Source organism: Calypte anna, chromosome 1 (assembly GCF_003957555.1).
Source record: "Calypte anna isolate BGI_N300 chromosome 1, bCalAnn1_v1.p, whole genome shotgun sequence".
Classification (NCBI taxonomy): domain Eukaryota; kingdom Metazoa; phylum Chordata; class Aves; order Apodiformes; family Trochilidae; genus Calypte; species Calypte anna.
Window position 1 is genome coordinate 50060164 of NC_044244.1, and position 16713 is coordinate 50076876.

The window sequence follows — 16713 nt, forward strand, 5'->3', positions numbered from 1 at the left end:
TGCTTGCAAACCCCAGCCCAGGGGCACATAGAAGGGGGCAGTAACGGGGAGGAGGGGCAGAGCCCCGGGTCTCCGGTGCAGCCGTCGGGGCCCGCCACGGCCTCCTCGGGACTACGGGTGGCTCCGGCGGGTCCCGGGGGGCGGCAGATGCTGCGGTGTCTTGCCTATGGGGCTCCTCCGCCGGTCTACAACAGCAGGGCTTTGACGGCCGCTGTCTTTGTTAACTTTTATGTTTGTTTGCTTGCTTTCTTCATCTCCGGTCCCATCCGTCCAACTTTAAAAAAAAAAAAAGCCATAAACTTTTTTCTTCTTTACTTTTTTTTACCCCCCTACTTACAAGAGCCACGCCGTGGAAAGCCGGGGTGGTGGAGGAGAGAGAAACCCCTCCCCTTCCCCTCCCCCGTGGCTCCTTCCTCGGAAAAGAAACACTTGGGGGGTTTCCTCCCCTCGCCGCTGCTCCGCTCCCCGCAGCCGGAGCCGGAGCCACCGGAGCCGGAGCCACCGCCGCCGCGGCGCCCTCCCCGCGGCCAAGGAGGGCCCGGCGGGCAGCCGCGCCGCCTCCGGTAAGCCGCGCACCGGCCCCTTTGTGAGTTGAGGGGCCGGAGCTGGGTGGGTGGGAGGGAGGGAGAGAGGGAGGGAAGGATAAGGAGCGGGGCCGCCTCGGTTTCGCTTCGGGGGTGGGAGAGCGGCGGCGGGGAGAGCGGCGGGGGCAGGGCCGGGGCAGTGCCGCTGTCGCCCCGGCACTGAGCGCTCGCTGGCACCGGCCCGGGAGGTGCTGAGAGTAAGTTGTGCGGCGTTCACCAAAAACGGCCTTTTTGGAGAGGGGGTAGGGTGGGTGGGTGTTTGTAGGAGGGTGTTGTCTGTCTCTCCTGCTGCCCTCGTGGCTTCTTCCCTTGCAGCCCCCCCGCTGATTTGGCTCCGGGGGGTGCTGGGGATGTTGCCGGCCAGGGAGGAGGGGGCGTGTTGGGGGCCCGGGGAACCTTCGCCGAGAAGATTCGGGGAGAGTTTTGGGAGCCCGGAGCTCGCTGCTGGACCTGAAGGGAGCCATGTGCCGTGTTGGGTGTAGCCTGTGATTCTTGAGGCTTGTCCTACCGTCAAGGTGTTCTCCACAGCATCAGGGCAGGGAGATGCTGATTTTAAAGTGAAACTTACAGATTCGGTAGTGGGTCCTGTAGAGAAGCAGCCGCACGAGTCCCGGGGAGTGGGTCACTTGGATCTTCACGCCTCATCTTTCCTTCGCACAGATCCCTGGAGAAGCGATGCGCAGGGTGCTAGGCATGATCCCAGCTGGAAAAGAGATCTGCCAGCCAGAATCAAAGGCGCTACGGGGGAAGGGGGTAACTGTGCACCAGGAGCGTGCCCTTTGGGGTTGCCCTTGAAAGGCAGAGGAGCTCGCCATCCTCCAGAGCCGGTACAGTCAAAACGCAGCCTCACACCTGGCTTTTCTCAGAAGATCAGTGCTGCATGCCCGTGAAAAGCATCGCCGGCAAAGGTTATCGCTCATACCTCCTCCTTTATGCAATGTGAGTCATGGTGCTCGCAGCCATGTAGGATCCGCTACTCACTTTTTCCCTCAAACACACAAGCTCTGACTGAGAATTTTGGAATAGTTACCACCAAAAACCTCAGCCTTGCTCTTATGATCTTTTTTCTTTCTTTTTTTTTTTTTTTTTTTTTTTTTTTTTTTTTTCCTCTTTTTTTCTTTTTTTCAAGAACTTAGTTTATGTATTCTTTCCTGCTCTGTAGGAGCTTGGAAGCAGGATCTGGATGAACCCTGGAGGTAACTGAGAGGAACTCAGGAATGTTAAATAAACGTCCCTGGCTTTTTTCTTTCCCTGCATGGGTGAAGGAGGGGGATGTGGCTTGACCATTGTTCTGGAAACTTGAGGGTAAAGAGTATTGTTAGCAAGCTGCTATTTAGGAGTGTGTGGTCCAGACAGCGCCATTTGCTAGTTTTAGTCCTGCAGCTCTCAGAGAACTTAAACGAAAACCCCAGTCACACGTTGACCAGGCGTTTAACTCTGTAAAATGAGTTAGGAGCAGAAATAACTCCAGTTTCCTGATGTTTCATGCACTACTGACAGTGCCCTTAAGAGGGTATGCAGGCATATCTTCTTTCTCCAAACAACTGCATCTGCAGTTCAGATGCTGTGTGAACATCAAATAGCCTATTCAGTCACAGTGGGGCCATGGTCATGTGCTTAAAAATTATGTACATGCACAGAAATCTGTGGAATTGAGGCTCTGTTATCGCATAATGCTGGTTGAATCAAGTTACAACGAGATGTGGCCAGTTGCTGCAGATGAAGCCAAGCTTTGTTTCTGTGTTTGTGAGTGATTCTGCTGGGAATGTGATTTAAAATGTAGTTGTTGAAGTGTGGATTATTGTTGCTTCCAGAGTGGAAGGCTCTTGGGCACAAACTCATGAGATTACTGGGATGCCAGCCTCCCACACAGGCTCCCATCTTCTCCTGAGCTACACTGTGATCTAGGCCTATGTTATTCCTGTGCTCTTTGTTATCATTCAGTATGTTGTATGTCCTTCAATAACCTGACTTGCTTATCACTTTCTGAAGGGTAGTACGGTTGAGAAGCACCACAGGGCTTTTGTTTAAGATTGCATAGGAAGGCAGAGGTAAACTGTGCCAGGGTCCTGAAAAGCAGGCATAGAGAAGCACCAGGGAAAAGCTGAGCTTCTGCCCATCATCCCAGATGTGTGTTCTTGCCGTGCCTGCTTGGAAAAGGCCAAATTCAGCTTCCAGGTGACAGCTTCAAATATGCAGCCAGTCCTGCTTAGTCTCAATCCAACTGGGATTTCTGTGAAGCTGGTGGTCGGTTTGCGCAAGGGTGGTGCTGGAGTTGGGTGGTGTAATTTTTTAGTTGCTGTCACTAATACTGTGGTTGCATTGCTAAGAAACAAAGGAGAAAATGTGCCTTTGGAGCAGTTTCTTCCCTTGCTCCTCTTTCTTTCCATCCCCGTTGGGGTTTTGCTCTTGCCTCTGGGTCTTTCTCTGCATTTTCCTGCCACCCCCTGCTCCCCCTACCACCCACAGGCTTCTCTCTCCTGGTTTCTCCCACCTTACTTTGGTCAGCAGTTAGCAGACAATGCCAGTACTTAAATATGACATAATTTAGGTCGGGTTCACAACTGTGGTTAGATTAATAAAAGCTGTGGGAAGATGCTGTGTTCCTGAGCTGTTATTCCAGGCTGCTTGCTGAAAGCTCTCAAGCCAGGAGAGGTGGGCACCTGCATCTCTGTCTGTAAATGAAAACATGAATGGGAGAAGAGCCAAGAGTGCCATATAGAGATGGTATATTTGTACAGAGTAAAGATTTTAAGCGTGTGCGTCATTAGGAGGCGTCACCTATTTATTTAAAATAATGCAACTAAATGCTGCATTAATTAGGTCCTTGATTACATGCAAGTAGAGGCAGAAGGCAGGTGTGACACTAGCTTACCCCCTTCTGTCTTACCCGTCTACTTCACTGGTGCCTGTTCTTCTTGTTTGCATTTTTGCATATCCTGTAGTCTTCTGACTTGGTAAGGTGTTTATTAGCTCACCAGTTTGCTGAAATTCATCTCAAACCCTTACCACAAAAAAAAAAAAAAAAAAAAAAAAAAAAAAGGGGTGTTTGATGTAGTAGGATTTTGGTGGCTTTGTGTTAGTGAGTGGTCAAAGTGACTTGAGTAAAATTCATTTCTCCCCCTGACCAAGTACAAGATTTCAAGTTAAGATTTAGAAGTGAGAGGTGTAAAAAGTCCTCCTTCTTAAACTTTTGAGAGTCTCTGCTTCTGTTTGGTAGGTATTTAATAGCATAAAAATGTTAATTCAGTTTTAATAAAATTGCTAAAAGCTGGTTTTGTGTTGTCTTTGGAGACTGTTGAGCTGCCCCTTATTTTTGTCCTCTTCAGTGGAGAAATGAAAAGGCCTTGTGTGCACTTCACAGGAAATGAGTGTCTGATACAGGCTTGCAGGCTGCACATTTCCAAGAACTGCTCTCAAGGTATTTTGATAATGCACATTCTCTCTGCCTTCTCCCTTCCTGCTCCCCATGTGCTTTCTGTGCCTCTGCTTGTTCACAAACACGTGCGAAGTACAAGGGAAACAATTGCATAGTGCCAATATTAAGTTTGCAGAAAGGCTGCTTTAGCTCTGCATCTGCTCTTTGGAGTTCTGGCTGGCAAAATTGGGTTGAGCAGGCGGAATTCTGTTGCCTTTGTCTAAAGAGAAAGATTTTGTCCTCCCCCTCATTCCCTGCAAATGCAGAAGAAAAATTTTGCCTTCAGATTGTGCCTTGTGCAAGAGATAATTTTTTGTGTGCTTGTGTGTTGTTCTGCAGTTCAGAAACAGTTTGGATCTACTTTCGTACTTCCTCAGTAGCAAAGTTTATTTGGAAACTTAGGCTAAGGCAGTCAGGGAAGAAAACAAGTGTGACTATGAGCAGTTGGAAAATGTCAGATCTCCATTCCTGTTCCTCCAATCTAAACTGTGCTTTGCAGGCTGCTGAAGGAGCTTTGCTGAAACTGTGGAGAGTTTGGTGTTGGTTTGCCTGGGTCATCATGCTCGTGGTCATGTACACAGAAGCCAGCAAGAATGGTTTGATTATGCTTTTTGACAGACCAGCAATGTTGTTCTTAGTCCATGTTATTCTTCTTTGAGTTCTTCCTTGTTTTCTGGTGAGGGATTTTGGGACATGGAGGGAGGGAAGCCAGAGCTGGGGAAACATTCCCCATTTCCCCCTTCTAGAAGTTATGTTCATCTCCTAAGGCCCAGCTAAGCGACATAGTGGGCCAGGAGCTCCACTTGATCAAGAGGATGCTGAGACAGAGGAAATGTCTCTTTCTAACCTCATTGCCACAGCCATTTCTGATTCAGAGCTGCTTTAGCAGTAATCACTGAAACGACCTATTTGTGTAGGATGCACACCAATATTCAAGTAGGCATATAAAAGCAAGAGGTGCTGATCTTTTTAGTCATTGAAAAAATAACGAAAAAACAGTCTGAGCTGCCTAAACTCTGCAGGAGATTCATAGTTGATTCTCTGTAGTGACTTTATAAAGCTTCGTTTACTTCTTCAGTTTTTTCCAATAAGTGCTGGGCTCCCCTTTATCTTATGTAAATTTTGAATGGTTAAGCCGTGGCTTAAAAACCTGACACTAAAAACCCCCAACCCTTTGCTGCTGGATCCCTGTGCCTGGGTGTGCTAAAGCATAGTGTGGTGAATACTTTACAGAGAGCCATTTGAGAAAGAAGAGAAATGAGACTTATCAGATCAGTGCTCTCACTTTCCTCAGCAGCAGTGTTTTAATGCCTATGCGACTGGAGATTTTCGTTTTATGAGTTTTAAAATTACTTACTTTTCAATCTCAGTCACCTTTGAACTTCCTCCCTTCTAGTTTTATGAAAGAGCATAAAAAGAGTGGCCTGATTGTACTGTATCTTTCTCTTGCATCCCCTTGTATCTCTCTGCTCTATAAACTGAGTATAAAATTTCGCTAGTCACTCTCTGTCTGAATACTGACATGTGACTTCAACTCTGTTTTTGTTTAAAGTGACTGGAACTCAGCATATTATCTCAGGTGGTGTCATTACTGTTAACGTTTCCACCCATCCATTTTGCAACCTCACACTTGTGTTTGCTTCTTGTTTTTTTGTGACTGCTTTTGCATTCGGAGCTGGAGTTTTCCTTAATGAACTCTCAGCACGGTTACTCGGCTCATTTGTCAGCTGCGCCACCTAATTTATCACTCTTGGAAATACAGACCCAATTTATATTCCATCAACTCTGCATCACTTCCATTGGTTAGGACAGAGTCTTGCCTGACCTCCTGGTGCTTGCCCCCTTGTTGGATCTTGAGGGACCTTCAACTCCTGTGGCCTACAGAGTGATTTTATCATTGGTCATCCCGGAGAGGTGATAGAGGAGATGTGCTTCTTTTCCAGCTGGGTGCTTAGGTTTAAATCCTTCAAGGCTTGAAGCTGCCTGCTGAGGGGGGGCATTATTAAATAAACCTCCTATGATTGAGGTGTTGTGGGCAATCACAGCTTTCACAGACCATGGGAGGAGTTTTCTAGAAAGGGACCTGGGTCAACATGTGTGTTTGCATGGGCAGGAGGAAGGGAGCTGATGGCACCTGAGATAGGGGAGGTTTTGGTCTCCTTGTAGCCACCAACATGCCAAGCAGCAGGGAGGGATGTTCTGCAAAACAAGCTGAGTCAATCCAGGAGGAAGAAGCAGCAGCTTGGATGGTGACAGAGAGGTGATCATATGTGCAGGGGATGAAATGCCTTGGCTTCCTCAGGACACCCCTTTTCTACTTCCTGTCACCCCAGGGTGCAACTGCTGCTTGTATTCTGTCCATCTATTTTACAGGTCCCAGGGTCCTGCTGGCTCTTTACCTCACACACCACATTTTGGTTTTTGACTTGCTCTGGCATGGAGGGTTTGGGGAAGTGCAAGACACATACCAGCAGCTGTTGCTTCTTTCAGATACCATCTTCCTGCTGGGGAGCTCTGTCTGAGGATTGCCTCTCCCCGACAGTCAGGTAGCCACGTGTCAGGTAGCCGTGTGCTGCTCCTACCTTAGCAGCACATTTCAAAAAATGCTATTTGCAGCCCTCTGGCAATCAGTAGTGGCAGCTGATTTGATTGAGTGTGCTCCTGCCTTTACATCTCAACCAGTCATTTCCAACTTCCTACAGAATCCCAGAGTATATCCTGTTGACTTTCTCTTCTACTGTCACTTTTCCTCATCTCTTCTGATAGAGCAACTCCTTTGCCTCCTTCAGGTTCAAAACCACCAAATACTGGAGAATCTCCTCAGCATCCTGTGTAATAATAATAAAAAATAATATCTGCTTGCTTATGTAGTTTTTCTGCAGTGCCCTCATCCTGACTTGTTGATATCCCAGTTGACTGAATGATTCCCCTAGAGGGTTTCTGGTTCTGATAACTGAAAGTACCATTTGTTTTCAGGTTTTCTGGTTTGTTTATCTTGGCTACCTGCTGTCCCAGTTTCATGACAGCCATCCTCATGTAAATATGCTCCCTACTGTCAGTGGTTTATATTCCTTTATATTTGCTCTGCCAGGTTTAGCTTTTCATGTTCTGAAGGTTTATTGAGATTGCAGAGAGATTTGGGCAGGGACTGTAGTTTTGTAGTGTGTGTTTTTGGTGCCTGGTATTCCATGGTAGAGGCTCTTGCAAGCTGTCACACCTGCAGCTTATATGTATGGTCTGAACTGTGTTGTGCCCCAAGTCTGTCATCTTAGCCAGGCAGCATCTCTGCTGTATAGTTAGTGGGAGGTTTGCACACTCTTGTCTTTAAGATAAGACACTTCAAGATTTCCTAAATAACTTCTCATGACTTAATTATTTTTTTTTCTTTTCACTTTTGACTCTCAGGCCTAGTTTATTTATTTTGTGTGCTGGAAATCCCCCATTATGAAGCAGTGTTGTGGTACATTTGTGCTTTCTGACCCTCGCCCCTTGCTCTGAAGTACCTGGTACTTGCATGCCCCCTTGCATCTTCTGAAGCTGGTCTTTGTAAAGGGAGGATCTCCCCTCTGTGTCTCTGTGCTCTGGGTCATTATTGATTAAGTGCCTGGATTTCCTCTGAAATCCTAGTTCTGGTACTGAACCAGTTTTAGCTGCAAATTCTGCTCATTTCTTAGAGTTAGCTACTGCTTTGAATTCCTTTCCTGCTAAATGCAATGGTTTTGATAAGAGTCCATTGCCATCACAAGGACTGCTGATGGCCTTCACTTCTCAGGATTTACTCATTTCCTCAAACAGGGTGCTTGAACAACTGAAAAAAAGTCAATTTAGCTGAGAGACCCTGGAACAGAGGAAGCATACATGTGTTGCTGGTCTGGGGATGGAGGGAGCTGGTGGAGGCTGAGAAGCCATGACTGGTGGATGCAGAGCTTTACCCTGATGGAGGTTGAGGATGCATCCCTGTACATCACAACCCTCTTACCTCTGATCCCTGATCTTGCATCAGAGACAGGACAGAGCATTTCCAATAGGGAGTCATGGAGGACTGGTGTTGTCTTGGCCTCTTTCTTCCTCCACACTGTGTCCTCCTCTTCCCAGTTCCTCATTTCTGCACCCAAACTGAGGAGACCCCCAGCCTCCATCCTGGGGGTGCTGGTTTCTCAGCTGTTGGGTGATGGGGAGAGAGGGAAGGTAAAGCAAGGCAGCCATGTGAAAGATGTGTCTCCTGGCTGAGCACAGGGCTGAGGTTTCAAGTAGTTCTGCTACACCAGCATTTGCAGGTATAGCTGCTCCCTATGAACCTGAAGAAGTTGGGAGCAATGCAACTGGGCTTCCTTCACTTACCAAAAATGCTTTGGTTTGGTTTGGTTTGGTTTTCTTGGCCAGAGGGAAGCAACAGCTCTCCTTAAGACATGGCAGAATAACCTCACCTGTAGCTTTCAAACTTAGCAGTAACCCCTACTGATTTCTTTTTTCTAACTTCTTTTGTTTTTAAATTTTCTTTTCCCCAGTTAGGCGTAGAGGGGGAATTCAGTCAGTTGGAAATAGAAGCTGTCTTTGCTAGAAGTCAGTTGAGAGTTTTACTTGCTGTGGAACAAGTTGTAGTTGCTTGTGGCTACTGCACAGCAGCCTTAAAGTTCCGGGGAGCGATGTGACTTCTCTGTTATTCTGAAGTGGCAGGATTAGAGTTTTGCACCAGTCTATTTCTGTGAGGAACGGGCTATTCATTTTGAAGTAGTTGTTCTGAATGTGCATAGTATTTCCAAGGTATGAGGGGACCCTGAAAATGGGGTCTTCCAGCTCTTTTGGTTAGTCCAGGAAGAGCAACTAGCTTTCCATGTAAACTACCACTGTTATGCAGAAACCATCCTTCCTCAAGGAATATTTGGCACACGTCATGCTGTCTTCTGGGCTTTCTTGGGGTAAAAACCTTTTAGTCTGTGTCAGCAGAGTGTTGCGTCAACACAAAAGGCACATTCCATAGAAAAATATTGTAAGGAGCAGAAAACCTAAATATCAGATCCATGAAAAGTTATTTGTGGGTTTTGAAGCATGTTCTTCAAACCTATAATGTTGGGAAGGGTTTGATAAGACCAGTCCTCTTGCAAAGTCTACAGCACTTGGTTCCCAGAGCTGGCATGCAGGATACTCCTGCTCAGCATCTCTACTGCCTGGGGGCAGGAGCTGTCACAGTGTGTGTGCTGCCTTTTTTTTTAATATGTTATTTATATATTTCATATTTATGGTTTTTATATTGCATCCTTGTTGAACATTGGACTTATGGGGAAATATGGCTTTGGTTTGGGATGTGTTTGTGTGGTGTGGCCTTTTTTTTTCTTGTTTTCCACCTATTCCCTTCACATGTCAGACATAATGGCAGCCTCTCATCAAACCCTATTTATAGCTGTGGCTATAACAGGTAGAGGGAACTGTGGCATCTCTTAGGCCTGCTTTGAGCTGGAGAAATTGGCTGTGATTAACTTTGGTCTCCTTAGCTGGGCTGCACCACATTCCTCACCCAACCACAACTCCCTCTGTGCTCTTTGGCGCGCATCTGTCTGTGCATCTCCTGCCCTTCCCTTCCCCCTCTGCGAGCCCTTTCTGGATCATCCTGAGTTGCCTTGGCTGTGGTAGGGTGTTTGTCACAGGGGGCACTGGTGTGGCTGTGCAGCCACTCACTGGGATGGTGATGGGGTGGTTTATACCAGTGGTAGCTGTGGGAACCAGGCTGGCCCACCATTAAAACACAGCACTGCGTGCTTGGCTCTTTGCAGGGAGGTTTCTCTTCCCGACACTGGCTCAAGCTTTCCTTTGAAACATCCTCTCTGACCACAAATCAGTAGGCTGTGCATTTCTGTGGGATGGAGACGTGCAAGCAAAAGATGTCTGCTCAAGCTCTGCTGCAAGGGCTTGGAGGGTACCTCAGGGAGAGCTTTTCTAAATTACCCCAGCCTCCATCTTGCTGCTCTGGGAACTGCGGGATGCATAACTGGGAGGTGCCGAAGCCAACTGGAGTGGGTAGCATAGCAATGGACAAGACCCACAGTTCTGCTAGCTGCCAGTCAACGTGGCTTGTGGGAAATGTGTCCGGCCTGGGCTCAGCTCGGGAGGATGCAGAGACATCATGTTAAGTAATGGAGCCTTGGGTGTAAGTGAAGCCTCTCAGACTGTGTCTGAAAGGCATGCAGAAGGTTGGCTTTGTTTTCTCAGCTTGCTGATGGATCCACTGACAGAAATGTGATTGCACAAGTGGTGGTCGACTGCTCCACCAGATCAGCAGATTTGGGGTTTCATCCATGAGGTGAGAAAGAAGAGGCTCAAGAGCTGGAGAAGCAAGCTGAAGAAGAGCATGGGCCAGAATAGACTGGGTCACTATTTAGATAAATTAGCAGTGAATGGCTACCTATGTGGTTTCAGATAAGACACTCTAAAATGGTATGGATTGCATTGAGCCCAAATTTGAGTTTGCTGTTCTGATAACTAAAACCTTATTCCTGTTGCCATCATCTCTTAACATTTGGGTTTTTAATACTTTCAGAAGATGATGGCAACTTTGTGGGTATTTGCATTTGTCCCTAGGCCATCTGTGAGCTGTCTGGACTTAATCAGCTCATGGCTTTGTAAGTAGCAATAATAAAACAACAACAACAATCTGTTTTCTCTGTTGCTATCTGAAGTGCTGTATACATGTTTCTGCAATTATCCAGGTCAAGGAGGTTGAGGCAGACAACCTGTCCCCAGTTTTGTTGCAGTTCAGATCCACATTAAGATGAACTAATAAGATTAATAGTCACCTGCTCAATTGATGTTTCTTTCTTTTCAAAGGATGGATCTGCTCTTAAGTACAGCTTTGCAGAAACTGGGAAGTGTCTCATCGGAGCTCTTGAATTTGGACCACTTCCAGGCCTGACATCCAGAAACTCATCCCTATGGGTGGCAAATCTAAAGAGGTAAGCTCTCCCAGTGCAAGAATGTGTCATAGCTGAGAACCTGAAGCTGCTGTGCCCCGGGGTGCAGGGCTGACTTGGCTGATGCCAGATGCTGTGTACAATCCCTTAGTTTATTAGAACTGTCTCCTTACATGAAATATGCTGCTTTGCCTGGGTAGTGAGCGAGGAGGAAAGCAGAATGCCCAGTGTCAAGAGCACTTATTTTGAAAAGCTCTTGAACTTGTAGTACATCAGAGGAAACTTATCCAGTCTTTTAATTAGTGGAATGATGGATTTTTAGGTTACATTACTTTGACTGTAAGCACTGTTCTGAATGTGTTGCAGCAGAGATGTAGTAACATGTTTGAGTGTTCGGGTTTTGGAGGGAAGCTGGGGGAAAAGCGAATTGTGGTGTGGCAGATAAGAAGCAGAACTGATTACGCATGTGTAGTATTTCATTACACCCTGTGGCTGGCTTATTCCTAATTCTGAGGGTCTGATTAACCTTCTTGATGGGGGAGGCCAGGTACATGTAGGACCCATTGACCCATTAAAAGTGAACCTTAAAGATAGTATCAGGAAGCACTTCTAGAGTGAGCACTAATATAACTAACAGTGCACTGCAGGCCAAGCAGTCATCGGTTGGAAGTGGGTCACTAAAGCTAAACAAATTTACACCATCTGAGGCTCTGACCCATATGTAGATTTCAAACTGAGTGAACACATTGTGAGGGTGCTATTTTTGCATTTACTTTGAATTCAAAACGATGATACAGTCTCAGCTGTTAGTCAGTCTGACTTCTATAGCAGTGGATTTTTCTTAAAGGATTTGGGAGAATGACTCAAGGTTGGAAACTGGGACAAACAAGTTTATTTTTTATTCCTGTCAAATAGCATCTGCAGCCTTAAACAAATTATCTATTTGTTATTTTTAAAACTAGCCTGGAAATGAAAGACAGCTGCCTGCTTCTGTTTTCCTCCTTGAATTCATTTGCCAACCTAGAACCACGAGGTTGGCAAAACTTCTGTTTGGACCCAAGAGAAGTTGCTGTTTTGGGAAGAATGGCTGCTGGTGGCAGCAAGGCTCCTTCTCGCTCCTGTTGGAGGCTATAGCTGTGGCCCAGCAGGCAGCTGGCAGGAGTATGACCTTCTTCTTCTTAAGTAGCTAATGTCAGAGGGCTCTATATAGCTTTGTTGCCCAGCAGAAAGGAGAAAGAAAAGGACAAAGATGCTGCAATTTTTTCTGGTGCCGACAGCGCTGGGTGTTTGGTGGTGATAGATGGCCCTGGTCACTGCACGTGGTGACTGTGTTTACTTGCATTCTGCTCACTAAATCAGCTTCCCCTCAGATTTATTCTGACTTGCTGAACCATCTGAGCAGCTTTCAGCTGCTGCTTTTCTATTTTTTTTGTTAAATGGAAAAAGGAAAACCCAACTTGATTAACTCCTTCCTGGCCCTCCCACCTTTCTGTGAGCATGGAATTTCCCTCCCGTGGTGACATGTAGCTAAAGAGCAGGATCACCAGCATTCAGAGCAGTACGGGGGATCTTAGTGGCTTATGGACTGAAAATTGCTGGGCTAGAAACGAGAAGCCTCCCAGGCTGCTCTTAGACAGGGTGTTTATGGCTCCACGTATGGAGACCTGCATGATAACTACATTGCTGGTATTACTGTTAAGTATTCAGAGAGATGTTAGGAGAGAAAAGATGAGTGTAGGCAAGGCAATGCCAGGCAGGTGCCTTCTTTCCAAAACTCCTGTGCCTGTGCAAGGGAAGGACATTTGCCCCTGCTGGACCATGTCCTCTCCTGGGATGCAGAATGAGTTCTGTTCAGTTGTCCAGCTGACACGAGTACCAAAAGGGGAGTGAGGTTTTTGAATAGCTGGCAAAGGGTGCGAGGTAAGGGGAACCTCGCAAGGAGCTAGTCCTAACCTGAAGCTTTTCCTCCAGGACAAGCCTTTTCCAGGTCCCTGCATGTTCCCTGTGAGCCCTAGTGCTTCCAAGAGTCTATGGCAGAGGGGACTGCTGGAGACGGGGGAGCGTGTCTCTTCCTGTGCTCCAGGCTGCGTGTCAGCGGTCTGCTCTGCTGTCAGCGAGTGTGCCGGGGTTAATGGAGAACGTCAGGGGACTGAGGGCAGGGTTTGGCGGTGAGCTACTGACTTGTCAGGCCTGGGGAAGTGGTATGTAACAGCTCAGCTTCTCACACAGAATGAGCCTCTGGCTCGGAGCTGTGGTTTTTATGCTTATGCGTATATACACACACATGCAGAATATGTTGGTTTTTTAATATAATTGAAATTACTTGCATGGCTCATGGCAAGACTGGGTGCAGGAATCTGCATTTCTGAAAACAGACAGCCTGGTTATAACACGAGATATGCAGGAGATGGGCAGAGCTGTGGCAGCAAGGGAGGAGACTTAGAACTGTCTGCTGGTGGGGGGAGATGTCCCTCCAAGCAGAAAAAGAAGAGGCTGGAAGGGTCTGAGCAGAATCATTCCTTGAACATCACCAGCATCTGGTACCAGCATTAAGTGTTCTCATTTGTGACAGCTCTGGCCCTGAAGTTGCTGATGAAACATTCTATAAAGGGGTCTTGATCCGAGACCTTTGCATTCTCCTGAACAGGCATGGCCTGTGGTAGTGATGAGGTAGTGGTTCCCTATTTTTGGTGGGAAAGGCTCTTTCCCACCTTCTGCTTCTTCTAAGTCCTGTTGTCTGTCCTTCAATCATAGAAAGGGTTGGGGAGACATGAGGAAACCTTTCCACCTTTCACTGAATGATGAAGTAAACAATACTTTCCTGCCTGGGGACATTTTTCTGTTCTGATATGGGATGTCATTTCCACTTTCTCGTCTCAAGGCCACTCTGAAAACCCCCTAAACATCCAACAGAGGGAAATAGTGAATACTGGTATCTTCTAGGTTCAAACCAGCCTGCTGAGGGGTGTGCTTAGTAGGGGAGCCCCTACTTAGAAGAAGGTACTGGGTTTGCCTCACTCTCCTTCTGTCCCACAGGCTGGATGCAAAAGAGGAAGCATGGTAAAGGCAGCATCTTTCCAGGACCCATGGGCTCTTTGAGAGATGATCAGAGGGAGGCCAGATGATCTACACAACACGCATGCCACTGTTTCTCATCCACAAAGCCAGCATCGGAGCATCCTCCCCAGCCCCGCGCCCCCCGGCTTGCCTGATCGTTTCCGGATGTTTCGCAGCTGCGAGTGGGAGGTCCTGGAGCGATCCCTCAATATCCTTCAGGCCAGCGACTTCTACTGGGGCCCCTTGTCCGTGGGAGAGGCTCACGCCAAGCTCCAGGGGGAGCCCGTTGGCACCTATTTGGTGCGGGACAGCTCGCAGGGGAACTGCTTGTTCAGCTTGAGTGTGCGGATGCCGACCGGGCCAGTCAGCCTCCGAATCTCTTTCCAGGAGGGTTATTTCCGTCTGAAGAACTGGTTTTCGGACTGTGTGGTCCGGCTGCTGGAGCTGGTGGTGGCAGGGACCCGAAACAACCCTTTACATTTCGACGAGATGGGGGGAACCCCCCTTGTCTTCTCTGAGCCCCTGTGCCGAAGCCGTCGGGTGGTGCCCACGCTGCGAGAACTGTGCTGCCAGAGCCTGCCCGCTGGTGCTGCGACGAGGCATGGAGCAGGGCTGGGTAGCTCCTCTGGGATGCACCCCAGGGAGGAGTCAGTGTCACCCCTGGGTGGAAGGGGAGGGTCAGAGGGTAGCATTGTCATCCCCAGCCCCTCCCTGTCCTGGAGTGGGAGATGATGCTGTGCCCATTGGAGGCAAAGGGTGACTGCTGGTGGGGTGCACCCCACGCTGGTGGAGCTGGACTGGCTGCTGGGAGAGGAAGGGAAGGGTAGGGGGAACAGGGCTTGAACCTGCTGGCCATGGCAGCTGTGTCCTCATACATTCACAGTGCATATGGCCTGCCACAGAGATCTTTGGTGCAAGGACCTGAGGAGCAGAAGTTTGCCCTCACCCCCTCTGTCCTACCTCCTGTTCTCTGCTCCATTTATAATTTATAAGCTTGAGAAGAAGATGAGTTGCCTCCCCTCCCAGGTCAGCCCTGTATTTTCCATTACCCCAAAATGGCCAGACTAATTCTTGCTACAAATCTGCCCTTGTGAAGTGGTACAGCTGAGTCCAGTCCCACAGTAGTGCAGCTCTGGCATCAGTGGGCATGTCCCTTGTGCCCACCAGATGCCCACATGACTGCAAAGGGGCAAGAACAGATTGCTCTCCTTGCAGCACAGAATGCCACTTAAGAGACCAGTGTTTGAACTTAAAGAGGAAAACCATCTCAGCCCCGTAGGATACATGCAGCTTCTCTGGCTTTTGCATAGTTTCAGCAGACTTTTGGGAGTGCAGGTGAGATACTTCATGCTAAGGGCATGGTGTTCCTGCGGAGGTAACTTTGTTCTGGAGAGCCAAGGCTGCCCTGGGAGAGTGTGAACAGATGGGATCCAGTGCCCTTTCTTACGCTCATCTGATAGTATGCTGCTGCCACCTATAGATAGTAAAAAAGATGATGTGGGTTTGCCTCAAAAAAGGCAGAGAATTTTTTTTATACGACTTCAAAAAAATTTTAATAAACATGTTTTTATACTTGTTTTTAGAATTCAGCAAATACTTGGCAATACTTTCATTCCATGGTTGGAAACCTGGTTGGTTTGGTGTCAAGAGATGGTAATCAAACTTGAAAGTGAACAAGGGAATTTCTTACAAAGACCAAAAGCAGGACATAAATGAATAGTCCTAGCTGGGAACAATAAACTTAATTCATATTGCAGTGTAATCAAGTAAAGAATTTTTTAACATTAATTACTTTCTGAAAACGTAGGATTTAGATTTTCAGAAGTGGTTTTAGTACTTTAAAATCTGTACCGAGTGTTTGAAAGAAGCACAAGTAATTGAAGATCCTAGAACAGGGCACAGCATCAGTAAACTTGAACTGGTGAAGATGAGTACAAATGAGAGGAACAGAGTTGGCTTAAATAGAGTTAAATAGAGTTCATTTCAGGGGTGCACGCAGGTACAAATTCTTTGAAATAAGTGACTGAGAACAGTTCCGTGAAAGGAGAAATTCAATACTGTAAAATTTTGAGCCAAGCTGTTTTGCACGCTGCCAAGGATCCACAGCCATGCGGGCAGCCTGCTGAGGGTCACACTGACTTTCCCCTTCAAACCTGTATGGGGGAAAAAACAAAAAAGGCTGGATGCAGAGAGAGATTATGCTGAATTTGCTCTTCAGTTATCTTATCTGAGGAACCAAAGCCTGCGGTCAGCGTGGAGAGAGCTACAAGGTGTGATTCATAGCAGGAGCCTAGCTTAGACACTCTGAATTATTCTCTGGAGGCTCTGTTGATGGCAAGGTGCCTGGCCTCGCATCTCAGGGCACTGGCTTATGAACCAAGGTAGTTAAATAAGTGGCAGAGAAGTGGCCATCTTCCTCCTGCCACCTGCTTCTCTTGGTCTCGGGGAGGGCAGGGGCATCTGGGTCACTCTGCAGCTGCTGCAGAAGCTCCCAGTCCATTGCAAAAGTGTGAGCTGGAGCCATTCACTGTCACAGGGTTCACGTGCACTGTGGTGGCTGACACATGGGTATGGTGTTGCTTGCCTCTAGAGCTGTAATTTTGTGCAGGGCCAGGAAACAAAGCTAAGCAGGTAATTGCATCCTTTATCATTGCTAGGTCCATTGGAGGTGGTGAATTGGAGCCCTCGGATGCCTGATGGTGTCCCATGTGAGGGCTGAGGTGCCCTGTGTTACCCCAGGCAGCTGGAT

General features: G+C 47.6%; 1 protein-coding gene across 3 annotated transcripts; it reads left to right on the forward strand.

Moving 5' to 3' along the window:
* The first annotated feature begins 507 nt into the window (after positions 1-507).
* On the forward strand, positions 508-15499 carry LOC103531475 (suppressor of cytokine signaling 1). 3 transcript variants are annotated; one of them, XM_030461599.1, is made up of 3 exons: positions 508-563; positions 10825-10949; positions 13944-15499. In XM_030461599.1, exon 3 carries the CDS (start codon positions 14010-14012, stop codon positions 14694-14696), a length of 687 nt encoding a protein of 228 aa, XP_030317459.1. In that variant the 5' UTR covers positions 508-563; positions 10825-10949; positions 13944-14009; the 3' UTR covers positions 14697-15499. The 3 variants fall into 3 exon arrangements, with proteins under 3 accessions (XP_030317459.1, XP_030317476.1, XP_030317467.1); XM_030461616.1 differs by having other exon boundaries at positions 514-586; XM_030461607.1 differs by lacking the exon at positions 508-563 and adding an exon at positions 733-781.
* The last annotated feature ends 1214 nt before the right edge of the window (positions 15500-16713 follow it).

What these genes read in the sequence shown, in the direction of transcription:
- LOC103531475 (XM_030461599.1), top strand. Translation starts at nt 14,010, where the DNA reads ATGATCAGAGGGAGGCCAGATGATCTACACAACACGCATGCCACTGTT.